Raw genomic sequence first — 15474 nt, forward strand, 5'->3', positions numbered from 1 at the left:
TGCAACGCGTCCTGTCTTTTTACTCAATGTTATTTTATAATTACTCCTATTATTTTTTTAAACATGTATTATCGAATAAAGTAGTTGTTATTTACCGGTCATAGAAATTACATTTACAACGTCCTAAAATTTCCGGATTCAAACCAAGCGCAGCGCAGTGGCCCATTTTACAACTGTGACATTTCGCCGTTCATTGCCTGTTCAATAAGGAAATATTGACGCCCGAGTAACAATATTACTTGTCATACCAGAAATAGGTACAGAATAAGTCAAGTGTCAACGTCACTATGGTGAAACAGCCTAGAAACTTACTAGTAATCCGCCATAAAAAAGGCGTAAAAATCACCGCTAACTAGATAAGACAGTGAAAAAATGCGGAACAACGCAATACTTATTTAATAAAGACACGTTTTAATACAAAATATATGGTACTTACGACCTTTTTTGTATAAGTTTTCTTTCTCGCTTATACCTGACAACATATCTGCTAGACAAAGTTCAAGGCGCACGAAATAAGTTCTCTGTCACTAATTACTATGTGTTATAATTAATCAATTGTTATGAATTATCTGATTTAGTTATTCTATCGTTGTTGTATGGTATTTATTAATATACTGTCGAATTTAATTGTTTCTGGGGTGTGCTGTTATTGTTGTGCAGTCAAAATGAATTATAGATAATTTGTTATTGATCTGAGTTATGTAACTTGTAAGCTTTTATGCTTGCTTACAGACCTTACCATTATTAAATTATTAAAACCCAAGCAGTCGCCATTAGCAAATTCATAATATTTTAAATAATATTTCTTTCATAAAATATGTTCATTATTTTATGTAACACACTGTTCTAAAATTAAATACACTGAGAGAAATTTGCATTGTGAATTTAACAAGTTCGACTTGTTGCGGTTTATCCGTTTGAATCAGCCAAACGTATCTTTAAAACAATATGTGTCAGGTTGTTTTTATAAAATCGACTTGTTGATTCAAATATATTGCCGATTCAAATGACAAGTAGCTTGTTGTTTGAACCAAAGAGCACGTAGGCGCTATTTTAACCAAAAAACTTGTTGAACGAACATGAAAACTGGTTGTATTTTCTCTCAGTGTAGAACACATAAAACCTGAGCCTAAAGTTGTGTGTGAGCTTACTATAAACAATTGATTTTTTTAAATACAAATATGACACAGATAACTTGGTAGCTGATATTTAAACACACTTATATTATATTCAAATTGAGTTTCCCCATAAAATGGTCAATCACTGTCAGCTGTGTTAAATATATCGGAAGTAACCAAAACTGTTTTAAACATTAAATCATACAAGGCCACACCACACGTCGGTTTAAATGGTAAATGTTTTCAATTCTTTCACCTATAGGTACTCCTACTCCATTTCCGCTTTTCGTTTAGTTCCTGAATGTACCACTTAGTAAACTCGAGAAAAAGTAATAAAAGTAGAATAATTTTTGGAAAAACTTGCCTCGACGTTTCGTGGATGGTCTGGTCCCGTATCGTAATGCTAAATTACAAAGAAAAAACTTCTGAGGCAACATGAAAAAACTTCAGGGAAATATAACAAAAAAAGAACGAGTCTCGTTGCCTGCGACTACTAAATATGTAGGTAATTAGGTACCTAAGTTCGCTTCTAACAAATATTATTATCAGATGTAAGAAGCGCTTGGCATCCGTTAGGTCGTTGGGTAGACGACATCCGCAAAATTGCGGGTCACAACTGAATGAGACTAGCTCAGGACCGGGATACATGGCGTACTAGAAGAGAGGCCTATGCTCAGGCGATAAAGGGCTGACATGATGATGAAATATTATTTACTTTACAAAAATGTAGCGTCTAAGACGATACGACACAGGTCAATTCTCCATACAAACGCTCTCAACTATTTCCTCCCTGGTTTTTGAAGATAGAACAATGATTTTTTCAACACAGATTATTATTATTTTTATCTGTGTCGGACCGTTTTGATTTTTTTGCTACTTTTATTTTAAAAGACTCTAGAGCCAATCAAAAATTTCTAAAAACGGCCTTTTTCAATATGGCTCAAAAAAGGTGTGATACTCAAGTTCGGTAACAATTAGCCAAAAAATCTAAACGGTTAAAATCTAAACACAGATTATTTCATTGTTATTCAGATTCTCAAATATCGTTCCGTTTAAATAAGTTTTCAAGGAGGAAACAGTCGAGAGCGGAACCTCCTTTTTAAAGATTTTTTCGCATATCTTTTAACTGAGTTGTTCTTAATGGACATTTTTTTCGATAAATCTAGTTAATAATACTAGTATATTTAACTGAAATTCCCAAATTGAAAGGGGAACTGCTTTTCATTTTAGCATTATCGCTCCCGTAGCGTCTTAAACTTAAGAATGAATACCGTTCCTATACACTTTGTCACATTTCCATCACTATTACTAAAGACATAGGTATATAACTCCGTATAGACAGATAAAGTCTAAGAAAAAAAACTACCTCAGTACCATACAGAAAAAGGTACGGTGACCTAATCCTAGATTGCATTACACCTTTGGGGTACGCTCAGCTAGATGGCGCTAATATTAATATTTGACATTTTAACACATATCAAGCTAAGAATATGAGCCAAATTGTCAAAACTGAGGTTCAAAAGTTTTAAGCTTGTGTCGAGAGATGGCAGTCTGTGCACTGTGATTACACATTTTACTTTGACAGGAACTCTCTATAATACTCGATCCTCTTTGCTATTACTAAGCGTAGAAAGGCCACTCTGTCCTTTACGACGGAATGTGTGACGTATCCGAATCACGATTCCGACAGACGTCCTTGTCAAGGCAACTTGATATAACACACTCGCTGCCGTGACGAAACTAGTCCGCGTCACGGTTTCTTGAGTATTTAATATGAGCCTTTAAAAAAATGAGCTAAAGCCGACAATTGAACAAATGACTATAATATGATAATTATTAAATCAATTAGTATGAGAAGTGGATTAAAATAAGTACTTGAAACTATTTAATATTTAACTTTTGATTCTGAAGTAGGTAAGAGGAAATTACAGAGAGAGAAAATAAAGGCTTAAAAATGGTGGAAAATGCCTGAAAAGAAATTATTTTTAGGGACAATGAGTGATTTTAAATGGTTTCTGGTTTCTTTAAGCTACTACAGAAAAGGAAAAACCATTCACAAACTTATGTTGATAAATGCCTGTGAGATAATCATGCGAATTTTATCGAACCCAACACAAAAATAAATACAGCCCTTACATAATATTATTCCTTGACATAAAAAAACTAGTTTTACCAAACTTGTTCCATGCTTGACTTAAGTCACATTAACGCCATCTAGCGGTACCCGAGCGAACTATAATGTGAAGTATCAGACATGATGCCTTGTAAATAGAAAGTTGTACATGAGAACGGTTATAGTGTGACTACGTGTTTTCGGCAGTTGCCGCTGAGTTGCAGTGGCGCTTGTGCAGAGTAATGCTGGCATTTATGATTGTACATATATAGTCGAGGGTACAATAGTTATATGTTTTACAAGGGGGCAAAGTAGTTGTTTAACCGCACGTGCCAATATTGATACCCGAGCAAGCGAAAGATTACAATATTCAAAAAGTGGAATCTTGAGCGCTGTGAGGGTATCAAGGCACGAAGGTTAAACAAACTTTGCCACCGAGTGAAACACAAAATTTTTCACCACACCAACACGAACAAAATACTGACTATAAAACATCAAAATAAATGAAATCCAGCAATTCATTCAATATTTGTGATTCAAAATCATCATTTAAAGGTAAAATCTAGCAGCCAGATTAAGACATCGAGTTAAAATTTGTATGAAATTACTTTGCCCCCTTGTGGATAAAATGCAATTTTGCTATCTATTTTCGAATAGCAAAGAAGTTGGTGTGGTGAAAACATATTTACTAACTAAAATCCCAAATATATGTAAACACGACCTAACTCTCTGTATCATGGAGATGTGTATATACTCGTATTCATTTGGCATGTTGGCTTGCAAAGATGTTTGTGTACTCGAATGTACGAAAAGCGTATAAAATCAACATCAATACATTTCATTATAGCTGCAAAAGTGCATGGCGGATTTCTCAATGAATTCATTCATAATTTCTCTATGCAATTTTGCAGCTCACTGTACAAGTACAAACCTTAAGCAAAGACCGACTGAAGTAAACCATACGCAATAATAATTATAAATTATTACTTAAACATAATTGTATATGTATTACCGAGGGAAAATTCGAAATTAACTCATACTTACAAATGAGCCAGCTGTTAGCAACTTACCAATACCCTAGAATATATTAGAAAGGTAATAATTTACCTCTAAAATATGCCCTTACTTGTGCAAGTTCTGAGTCACAGTTCCTTCTAAAATCATATTAAGGTCTTAAGCGACATTCATTCCTTTATTTCATAAGTCCTTTTGTAAATAAAGTACTTTTTCCAGTTAATATTGTCAAATTAGAAAACCTAAAATACTAACAATGCAATTTGAGCGCGACGTCTTGTTGTCGGAGGTAAAGGAGAAAGTGCCTTCTCTATACCCGTTCTTATTCCAGGTATATTCCTCTCCCTCAAATCTTTTTTATAACGGATCTCTGCTTCTTTCCCAAGTTGGCGCACAGCAAGGAGACCCACTTGGACCACTGGTGTTTAGTCTTGCGATACATAAGGTCATTTCTGAACTTCAATCACCTCTCAACATTTGGTACCTGGATGATGGTACTATCGGGGGTAAGCCTACGGAGGTTCAGCAAGATTTACTTTCCCTTCTTCCGCGGTTTAGGGACCTGGGTCTGGGGGTGAATTCAAGCAAGTGCGAGTTTTTCCCCTGCGGTTCCGGGGCTCGACTATCCTTCCCTTTAATAAGCGACTTGCTCCCAGGGCTTACAGAATTGTCACCCCGAAACTTCAATCTTTTGGGCTCTCCCATTTTTTGGAAGCAATCCCGGAGGCCTTCGAGGCAAGGAGACAGCTTCTTTTGTGTGCGGGGAATAGGTTGGTGAATATTTCGGCGCATGTGGCTCTAACTCTGTTACGGTCCTGTTTTGGCGTTCCCCGAATCACCTATTTTCTGCGCACCGTACCAACTTGGCGTTTTCCCGAGCTTATTGACTCATTGGATGGCGTTTTGAGGGATTCGGTAGAGTCGTTGTTAAACGTTTCTCTCAGTGCAGTCCAGTGGGATCAGGCTTCCCTTCCTATTCGGTCGGGTGGACTAGGCGTGAGGCGAGCACGGGATGTGAGTTTGCCGGCCTTTCTGGCGTCGGCGGCGGGGGTGGTGGGCCTTGTCACTCAAATTTTAACTCCTAATGGTGTCGAGGTTTCCATTCCTTTTGCTGCGGATGCCAGGGAGGCTTGGTTGACTCTCAACCCTGACGCAGCGATGCCGGAAAGACCGGACCTTCAACGTTTGTGGGACGATGTAGGGGTTAAGCGGGTGCTTGAGGGCTTATTGGACAGTGCGGAGGGTGTGGATAAAGCCAGGATTCTTTCAGTGTCGGAGCCTGAGTCTGGAGCGTGGCTACACGCACTTCCGTCACCACACTTGGGCACACTACTGGATAGCGACTCGACGCGGATTGCGGTGGCTCTTCGCCTCGGCTGTGCGGTGTGTGAACCTCACATATGCATCTGCGGCACTATGGTGGAGAGCAACGGTCATCACGCGTTGAGTTGTTGTCGGTGTGCGGGGAGGTTCCCGCGGCACCACGCGCTTAACGATATCGTGCGGAGGGCGTTGGTGTCTGCGAATGTCCCTTGCGTGCTGGAGCCTCCTGGTCTCTGTCGCTCTGACGGGAAGAGACCGGATGGGTTGACGTTGGTTCCTTGGGAGAGGGGAAGGTGTTTAGTTTGGGACGCAACGTGTGTCAGCACTTTCGCCACTTCGCATATTGGCCGTACCGCGAGAGTGGCACGGGCGGCGGCTGAGTTAGCTGCAGCTCGCAAGCGGGAGAAGTACGCGATCCTTGCGAACTATTTGTTTATCCCGCTTGCAGTGGAGACTACCGGTTGCTGGTGTGCGGAGGCCAGAGTGTTTTTCGGGGAGGTGGGAAGACGCTTGAGGGAGAGGGGTCTGGATCCTCGCTCTGGGACCTTCCTGATGCAAAGGTTATCCATCGCGGTTCAACGCGGTAATGCGGCAAGCGTTATGGGTACCTTTGCATCAGGAGGCTCACGGGGGGGCTTGGTAGGTTAGGTTTAATTATGTATCTGTGTATGTTTTTGTGTGTGTGTAATTAGGTTAGATCTAGTTTTTAAGTGCTTGCATGTATTTGCTGATTTTGAATTGTTTTAGCTTTTGGTTTTTTGGTAAATAAATTACTACATATTTTCTTTATTTGAACCTCAAATCGCAGTGTGCATAGTCTATATTTGCACGATAACTATCCACATTTCAACGGAAAAAGACTTCAAAGTTAAAATGACGTAATATCTACGAAATCGAATAGCACATACGACGTTTTAAAAATAAGAGGGTAGTGTTAGGAAATAGGCTAGACGAAGTAGGGCTAAGCTAGACCCTAAAAAGGTAATGTCCACTTATCCGGTTTAGGTATTAGGTAATTGTAGGTTATTTATAGTGTCAGATAACCGAATAATGCCTAGCGAATAGTGTGGCCGCGCCCTTTTTAAGCGGGCCCTAATTTGGGTAGTATAAATATAGGTAAAATAAAACACGGGGATAGAAAAACGTCTGACAGTCAAGATAAGAGAAAATTATAGTAAACGCATTTATGCCGTTTGTTCCTCAAACCAACATATCAATGGATAAGATAAAACACTAAAAATCAACGACAAAAAATGCAATCGATTGAGATTCATATTTAATCAATAACACACGTAACTTGAGATAAACGCAATTAAAATTATTATTTCATAAATAACTCTAATATGAGCAACTTCGCGAAAAAAGATTGAAAACTTTTTCAAAATAGGTAAATGTAATATTTTTCCTACTCAGAATCACGAGCCTTTTCGATCCTACTTGCTAAAAAAATGCGTGCCTAATTTTTCCACTTCGTTACCATTTTTGAAATACTCTGCACAGCGGTTATAAAGTGGAAAGTATTAAATGGTAAGTAAAGTAGTACATGGACCAGTTATATTTGCCCCCAGTCGAGATTTGCCCCGCTGTACCTTACTTTATATCTGATAATATATACAACCTATGAAAACATACATAAACACAAACAGACTTGTCTCGCAGACATGACTGTCACAATTCGGCACACATCATCGGTGTCAAGGGCGCAGAGTGTATCTTAAATAATTGCAAGTGTAAGCTACTGCGAGTTCGGAGATTAACTTTTTGTTTTATTGGACATATGTAATGTTTCAATGTTTATATTTTTCTGATCATATCTTCATCACACCCGCGCTTTAAATGTGCTATTGCACGCAGGCGGAGCGTGAGTTATCGTATAAAATCGTTCTTCAAGGGAATAATGATACTTTTTGTACCGTACTTAACTTTTTTACATATATGTACATATTTTTCAGTACAGATGGTGTTTTTTTACGCACTAGTGCGAGAAGTGGTTCATTATATGCCAGGTACGAGTACAAACTTCGGAGGCTCATCTGTACTGAAAAACGTCGTACGATACACGTGCGAAAAGGAAATTCGTAACTCGTGTCGATTTAAAACACTCCCTTCGGTCGTGTTTTAATTTATCGCCACTCGTTTCCAACTTCCTTTTTTTCGCACTAGTATCGTAATGTACTATTTTACATTGCGAGTGTGATGAAAAACATTGTGTATAACTCGGGCAGTATGAATATTACTAACTCGAGTATTTAAATCGCTCCGGTGAGCCGTCGCGATTTAACTTACTCTCGTTAGTAATATTCAACTTCCTCCCCTTGTTGCACAATGTACTATTATTATTATTTATTAATTCATTAACAATATTACAATTGTATTTGAATGTTACTTAAATCTAGTCCTTAAATCTAAAAAAGTAAATAATTTAATCTAACATGCAGAACAATATCAAACGTATTTATTTAATTAAATTAGCTACATTGGCAAATTACTAAAGTAGGTCGTAAACTCCTCGATAGAATAAAAGCACTCCTTCAACAGCAATGTTTTTAATTTATTTTTAAATTTACTAAGGCTAGTGATATTCTTGTATTGCAGCTTGGTACATTATGATGCAAGTGTGATAAATAAGAAATTCGAAACGCGTGGCAATAAATTACAACACGATCGCACATGTATCGTAAAACGTTTTACAGAAGGTATATAATGGCCATTTGAAGACCGGCCTGGCTCAGTCGGTTGTGACCCTGCCTGCTGAGCCACGGTCCTGGGTTCGAATCTCGGTAAGGGCATTTATTTGTGTAAGCACAGATATTTGTTCCTGAGTCATGAATGATTTCGATGTACATAAGTATGTATTTATCTATTTAAGTATGTATATCGTCGCTTAGCACCCCATAGTACAAGCTTTGCTTAGTTTGGGACTAAGTTGATCTGTGTACACTGAGAAAAAATACAACCAGTTTTCATGTTCGTTCAACAAGTTTTTTGGTTAAAATAGCGCCTACGTGCTCTTTGGTTCAAACAACAAGCTACTTGTCATTTGAATCGGCAATATATTTGAATCAACAAGCCGATTTTATAAAAACAACCTGACACATATTGTTTTAAACATACCTACGTTTGGCTGATTCAAACGGATAAACCGCAACAAGTCGAACTTGTTAAATTCACAATGCAAATTTCTCTCAGTGTAAGGTGTCCCCAATATTTATTTATTTCGATTTTCGACATATTTGCACGGTAACACCAAAATATCAGATTATTTGTGTTTTATTGCCAGTTTAATATGTTTAACCTATATTCCAGTATCAAGTGATTAACTACTGATTGTACCTCCGCCTCTCGGCCGTGACCGCCAGATTCGGCGCTAATTTCTAATTAATTTCATTGGCTTAATAAGATGTATTTAGGTGAACGAACTGGTTGGCTTACCTCAATACATTTACGCATTTTATACATACATACATACATTACATACATACATTCACGCCCGTATCCCATAAAGGGGTAGGCAGAGCACATGAAACTACAAAAAGTCTCAGTGCCACTCTTGGCAATTAAAGGGCTGAAAGGAAACGAAAATTGTGACATTGCAGTGACAGGTTGCCAGCCTCTCGCCTACGCCACAATTTAACCCAAATCCCACAGTCGACTTCTACGACACCCACGGGAAGAAAGGGTGGTGAAATTCTTAACCCGTCACCACACGGGACACGCATTTTATATAGGCTAGTTGCCTACTAGTCAAATCAGCTTCTTTTTAAGAACTGTCAAAACGATTTGGTAATATGGAATTACTATGAAATACTGAGGAGTGACGTCACGGTCATTTACTTTATATCTTTCTCTTTGACTTATCAAATAGAAATTATGTTTAAACATAACTACTGTCCATATTTTTCTTCTAATAATGTGGTGCTTTATTTCGTGCACTTGACTGCATAAAATATTTTATTTTAAGTATAGAAAACTAAGCCTATTGCAAGTTTGTATGGTATGTTTGAAATGTGCGTAAACCTTTTGTATGTTAAACTTTGTTATAACCAATTTTTAGCGATCTTTACGATTTTATTATGAGTACCTATGTTCAGCACAAACAAGGATTTAATGTGGAAATTTCACTGCCCCACTAATAACTTTATATCTATATGATATCTATATCCATACTAATATTATAAATGGTAAAGTGTGTGTGTCTGTTTGTTTGTCCGTCCTTCACGGCAAAACTCAGCGAAGAATTGACGTGATTTTTCTAGTGGAGATAGTTGAAAGGATGGAAAGTGACATAGGCTACTTTTTGTCCCTTTCCAACGCTAGCGAAGCCGCGCGCAAAAGATAGTATCCTATAAACCCTTTGTCAAGTTAAGTACATTCAAAATCAGGTAATCTCTTGAAAAAAATCGGTTCATTTTTGTATTTCTTCAACTTTTACAGGAGCGTGCCTTCTTTATGTAACTCAAAGTAAAGTTAGAATTTCATTCTGAATTTATTTTGTCTAGAATGTAATTATTTGTACAAACCTAATTTTTGATCTAAGAAAAAAAAATAGGAATAGGTCCATTTACAAATAAATCCTGGTGCCGTAGCCGAATGGCATTTCTGTGACGCGAAACGAAAACGAAACGCCGCGAAAGGTAGTCTGGCTCGTCGCGCCAATACGCAAGAGCGATAGAGATAGATATCTACGAGCGTTTCGTTTTGTAAGCGTTTAGTGAGCGTTTGTGCATTCGGCTACGCACGCTGTACTTATTACGAAGAAAACTCACCTTCTTTCTCGCCTCTTCCTCTTAGTGGTGCTCGTCCCCTTAATGGTTCTGTACAGCGTCATCATCTTGCTCAGACTCATTCACTTTCACTTATAAACGGGCTAATATTTCACTTACAAACGGGCAACTATATTTCACTTATAAACGGGCAACTAAATTTCACTTATAATAATAACTATTGATTTAAAACTTATTTACATGCACATTTGGTACACTGCACTGGCACTGAACTGGTTTACCTGGAAAAGAAAGAAAATATTTAATACCAGCTTTTGTCTGCGGCTTCGCTCGCGTTAGAAAGAGACAAAAAGTAGCCTATGTCACTCTCCATCTCTTCAACTATCTCCACTTAAAAAATCACGTCAATTCGTCGCTCCGTTTTGCCGTGAAAGACGGACAAACAAACAGACACACACACTTTCCCATTTATAATATTAGTAAGGATTATTTACACAAATTCTGTGAAAATGGTGTAAGTTGTTACTTTAAAGGCACTGAAATTGAAGTTTAGAGATTCCATAATGCAAAAATAGTATCGATTCATACTTAATTTATTTAAAACAGCAGTTTTGTGTCCTGTTGTGTCTTACAGACATAATTTTATATTCATTCATTTATTCATTTAATCAATATGGCAGCCTCGTGGGCCTTTGCCAATAACAAGTGTATTACATAGATATAAAAACGATGTGTGCATGTAAGTGATTAGGCCTTCACGTTGCACTGGAGGATAGCTGGAGCAGCAGTACATAGCATGATGGCGGCCGGGACCGCGAACTGACGAGTGATGTCCGTAGAATTGGATATTCGCATCTCCAAACGAATTCTTCATCAACTGCACCCTTTGCGTAGGCTATTTACTGCATAATATCCTATCAAACTTATACATTAAACAGCAGAATGCAAAAATAAAAAATACATATTTGGAGAACGATCCGCCATGTTCCATGGATCAATCGAAAGTCCATAATTTTATATTCAAAGCATGAAGAATTCTCTATTCTCAATGATTCAAAAAAATAATTGACAAGCAATTGACAACTTCCATATTCTGATACACGGAAGTATAGTTCTGATACGACAATGAGGTTGATCTAAAAAGGCTGAAATAAAATAAACTCAAAATCTAAAAAGCTTAATCCAGTGTTCCTCTTGTGTTAAGTGTTTATTTATATACTTTACATTGTAATTTCTTACTAGAAAGGTACGAATGATACATACATTTCTTACTTAATTTTCTGTTGCTATAATATGTTTAGGTACAGTGTGTTACTAGTTTGTCTGAATGCACCAGAAGTACCATAGCCGAAAACATGACATAAAAAATCTAACTGTCATAAAGAATAAGCATATATTTGTCAATGTGATGTAATATAAGAAAAATATATTTTAGATTTTATATCTGCACAAATATCTATAGTCAGGTCAGTTTTGAAATTAATCCGGTGTTAAATCTACATCATTTATTATTTTATTTAGTGCCTCAAACTAAAGAATATTCAAGGTCAAGGTGGGTGGTTTTCAACCATTAATCACAGAACTTTCGTTTTACCATAAACTTTCGTTTTTTTATATCTCGGCTGTTCTATGTGTGTCATAGTTTATCGGTAGGGTCAAGTATGTAGTACTGTATGGTAAAAGAATGACTATCTTCCAAACCAGTAGTACTTGAAACTACTTACCCTATTGTCACGCTTATCGAGCCATTATGCTATACATTATGGTTACTTAGGTACTGGCGTCTAAGATGAACCGGTTCCTAAGCTTTCATTTCATACTTTTTGTATGTGCAATTGAGTTTAAAAGTATGTGCATTTGTTTCTTTTGTACCATAAATAAAATTGCATATAGAAAACATGAGAAGCATAAAAATAAAAGTAACCATGGTCTATCTTAGGCGACAGTACCTTATTACTATAGTACGAGTTTTCTTAGTTTAATAATTAAGAGCAATTTTTAAAATTGCCCGGTTTTGAAGGTATGGGTTACTGGATTTTAATTTTACTCTTTTCTTATTAATGTGACCGAGACCATGTCCTTATTTTATTTTATTGACACAACTTATATTAATATTTTTTATGAAGAAACAGGTTCATCTGTTTGTATAGGGGCCGAGCGTGTCAGATTTTGTACTGAAGTTGTTACTTGCCTGTGATTGGAAATATGTCTCAGGCCCTTGAGTGTTTATATTTTTGTTATGTTGCAATTCAATATAACATAAAGAGACATTTTTCATAATTATTCTTGTTAACTTAGGGCCAGTTGCATCAACCACATTTGACAGACACATCATCGTCACGCAGCAACTTCCCATACAATAAAATTTAACACACGCTTTAACGGTGACAGACGATTTGATGCAAACCAGCCCTTAAACTTACAAAAATTGGATTGAACAGTGGATTTTACCTACTGAGTTCGTTTGACTCGCTAAGTAGATACGTGTTCTATGGTGATACGCTAAGTGATCTATGGTATATATGAAATCTATGCTTTTTATAGTCTTTATACTCGTACCTAATGTCTTGTACTTTTTCTTTGCAGAATCTTGAACTGGTGAGAGCGGTAAAGGATCCTCTGTTTATTTAATTGACGTGAAAAGTCCATTGTAAGTTCTATACATTATTTTGACTGACCCACTGAAGCGCATGGTCTCTATAACAGGTAATTTGACCTAATGACCAGATAAGAAACTATGCATATTAAATATATTCAGGCAGGTCAGTTGACAGCCAACACTCTTTAACTACAAAGCCACTCTATGAATCTCAACTTGTGGTAGTAATTAATAAGTTTCAGTTGTCATTTTTGTCCACCCCACTTTTTTGTATCAGGGGTATTTTTTACGCGATTCATACTCATAATCGAGAGGTCTTTCGATCCTGTTAGGAGAAAAAAATGTACCAAAATTGTAATGTACCAACCTTCCATTCCGTTACCGCCATACAAAATGTATGAAAAAATGGTAACGGAATAGGAAAAAAACTTTGGGACATTTTTTTTCTCCTATTAGGATTTAAAGAGCTCGCGATTCTAAATGGAAACCATATAAAAATTTCAAACCAAAAAAAATAGTGGGGTGGACAACTTTAAAAAAATTGCCCACCTGACGATTTGATAATGGTGGTGATACAATCTCAAAAAAGATGAAAAAAAAATGCATGAAATTTTAAAATGGTCACGATACGTTAAGAAAATTCTAAATAAATTAAGTAATATATAGTTATATACCTAATTATGTGAAGGTTTTGTGTAGAAATATTTACTATTAATTAGGGCTTACCTAAGCTGAAGGGAAGCTGCTCAACACCATTAGTTCCACAAAATAAACTGCATTCGTTTCAAAACAGCTATTTACATTCATTAGTTAAAATAATAAACATACAGCTCTTCCATTATAAGTGTTATGGCATATGGCGCACACTTTCAAATTAACCTTATTGCTTTGAAGTATGTAATAGGTGCTGGCAGCAAGCAATTCCAGCAATTTCGGTGCAGCAGGGTAGAAATAAAGGAATAGGGAACTTGACTGTAGTTAAAATAAAATATTTTAAACCATGAACGAAATAAAGCATCAGATAATTATAAGAAAAACATGGACAGAAGTTATTTTTTAATCCAATTTCTATTTAATAAGTCAAGTAGAAATATATAAAGTAACTGAGTTGACCGTGACGTCACTCAATTCGATTTTCATATAAATTCCATATTAGCAAATCGTTCAAATTCGTTTTGACAGTTCTTAAAAAGAAGCTGATTTGACTATGAGGCAAGTAGCCTATTCATACATGTGTTTTCTAGGTAGATAATAAAAAAAAATTGTATTGATTATATGATCGAAAAAAGTGTTATGCCTTCTATAATAATATTAATTTCGATATTTTAGATATTTTTAAGCTAGCATTTAACTGATTTAACATTTGACATGTCCCAAACTTTGATCCCAGTAACGTTACATCAGTTTAGACTGGGTAGATACGTAGCCACGTACAAACGCTTGCGCTAATATCGTTACCGTAGCTAGCTACCTCTGTCACTCTTCCGTATTGGCAGGACAGAGTCAGACTGCGTTTCAATCGGCGTCTAGCGTCAGCGATTGTCATTTCGGCCGGGCCAGCTGATCGGAAGTAGAATAGCTTTTCCCTCATGCAATATTCAACAGCTGATTATGCTTAGGATTATGCGCCGGCGACGGATTTGTGTTAGCAATTGCTGTGCATGATGACTTGTGATATTTTTAACTCTATTTTTAGAGTTCCGTAGTCAACTAGGAACCCTTATAGTTTCGCCATGTCTGTCTGTCCGTCCGTCCGTCCGTCCGCGGATAATCTCAGTAACCGTTAGCACTAGAAAGCTGAGGTACCAATATGTATTATCAGTCACGCCACCAAAGTGCAAAAATAAAAAATGGAAAAAAATGTTTTATTAGGGTACCCCCCTACATATAAAGTGGGGACTGATATTTTTTTTCATTTCAACCCCATTGTGTGATATATTGTTGGATAGGTATTTAAAAATAAATAAGGGTTTACTCAGATCGTTTTTTGATAATATTAATATTTTCGGAAATAATCGCTCCTAAAGAAAAAAAAAGTGTGTCCCCCCTCTCACTTTTGAACCGTATGTTTAAAAAATAAAAAAAAATCACTAAAGTTGAACTTTATAAACACTTTCTAGGAAAATTGTAGTAGTTTTTGAGAAAAATACGGAAAACTACGGAACTACACTGAGCATGGCTCGACACGCTCTTGGCCGGTTTTTTGTTAGTTCAAACAAGAGTCGGCCTCTCTCTAATCTTATTACATTGGTGCAAAAATAAAAATTACTCATTTACGAATCTTATAATTGCCAAAAATAATTTAAAATCAACTACACCGAAAACATAATTTTATATTTAAAATTGTCTTCGGTTACCGCGATAGTTACTCATGAAATAAAACTATGTAAACGGATTAAATCGCGTATAATGAATTTAAAATACATCCCGACGTTTCGAACTCTTTACAGCGTTCGTGGTCAACGGGTGACTGAGGAAAAATTAAAATGTGCAAAAGCTACCCACTTACAAGAAATATTAACGAACCATGACCACAAATAATATAGATTTCTAAGGCAGGTTCACACACTATTAATAAAGCTA

General features: G+C 36.6%; 1 protein-coding gene across 1 annotated transcript in view; it reads right to left on the reverse strand.

Moving 5' to 3' along the window:
* Positions 1 to 15474, reverse strand: part of LOC125225472 — a 344251-nt gene that overhangs the window by 301432 nt on the left and 27345 nt on the right. The window contains exon 2 of the mRNA XM_048129212.1: positions 10335 to 10573. Within this exon, the coding sequence (XP_047985169.1) occupies positions 10335 to 10414 (80 nt within the window). The 5' untranslated portion in view covers positions 10415 to 10573. The remainder of the gene's footprint in view (positions 1 to 10334; positions 10574 to 15474) is intronic.

This window comes from Leguminivora glycinivorella, chromosome 4 (genome assembly GCF_023078275.1).
Source record: "Leguminivora glycinivorella isolate SPB_JAAS2020 chromosome 4, LegGlyc_1.1, whole genome shotgun sequence".
NCBI lineage: Eukaryota > Metazoa > Arthropoda > Insecta > Lepidoptera > Tortricidae > Leguminivora > Leguminivora glycinivorella.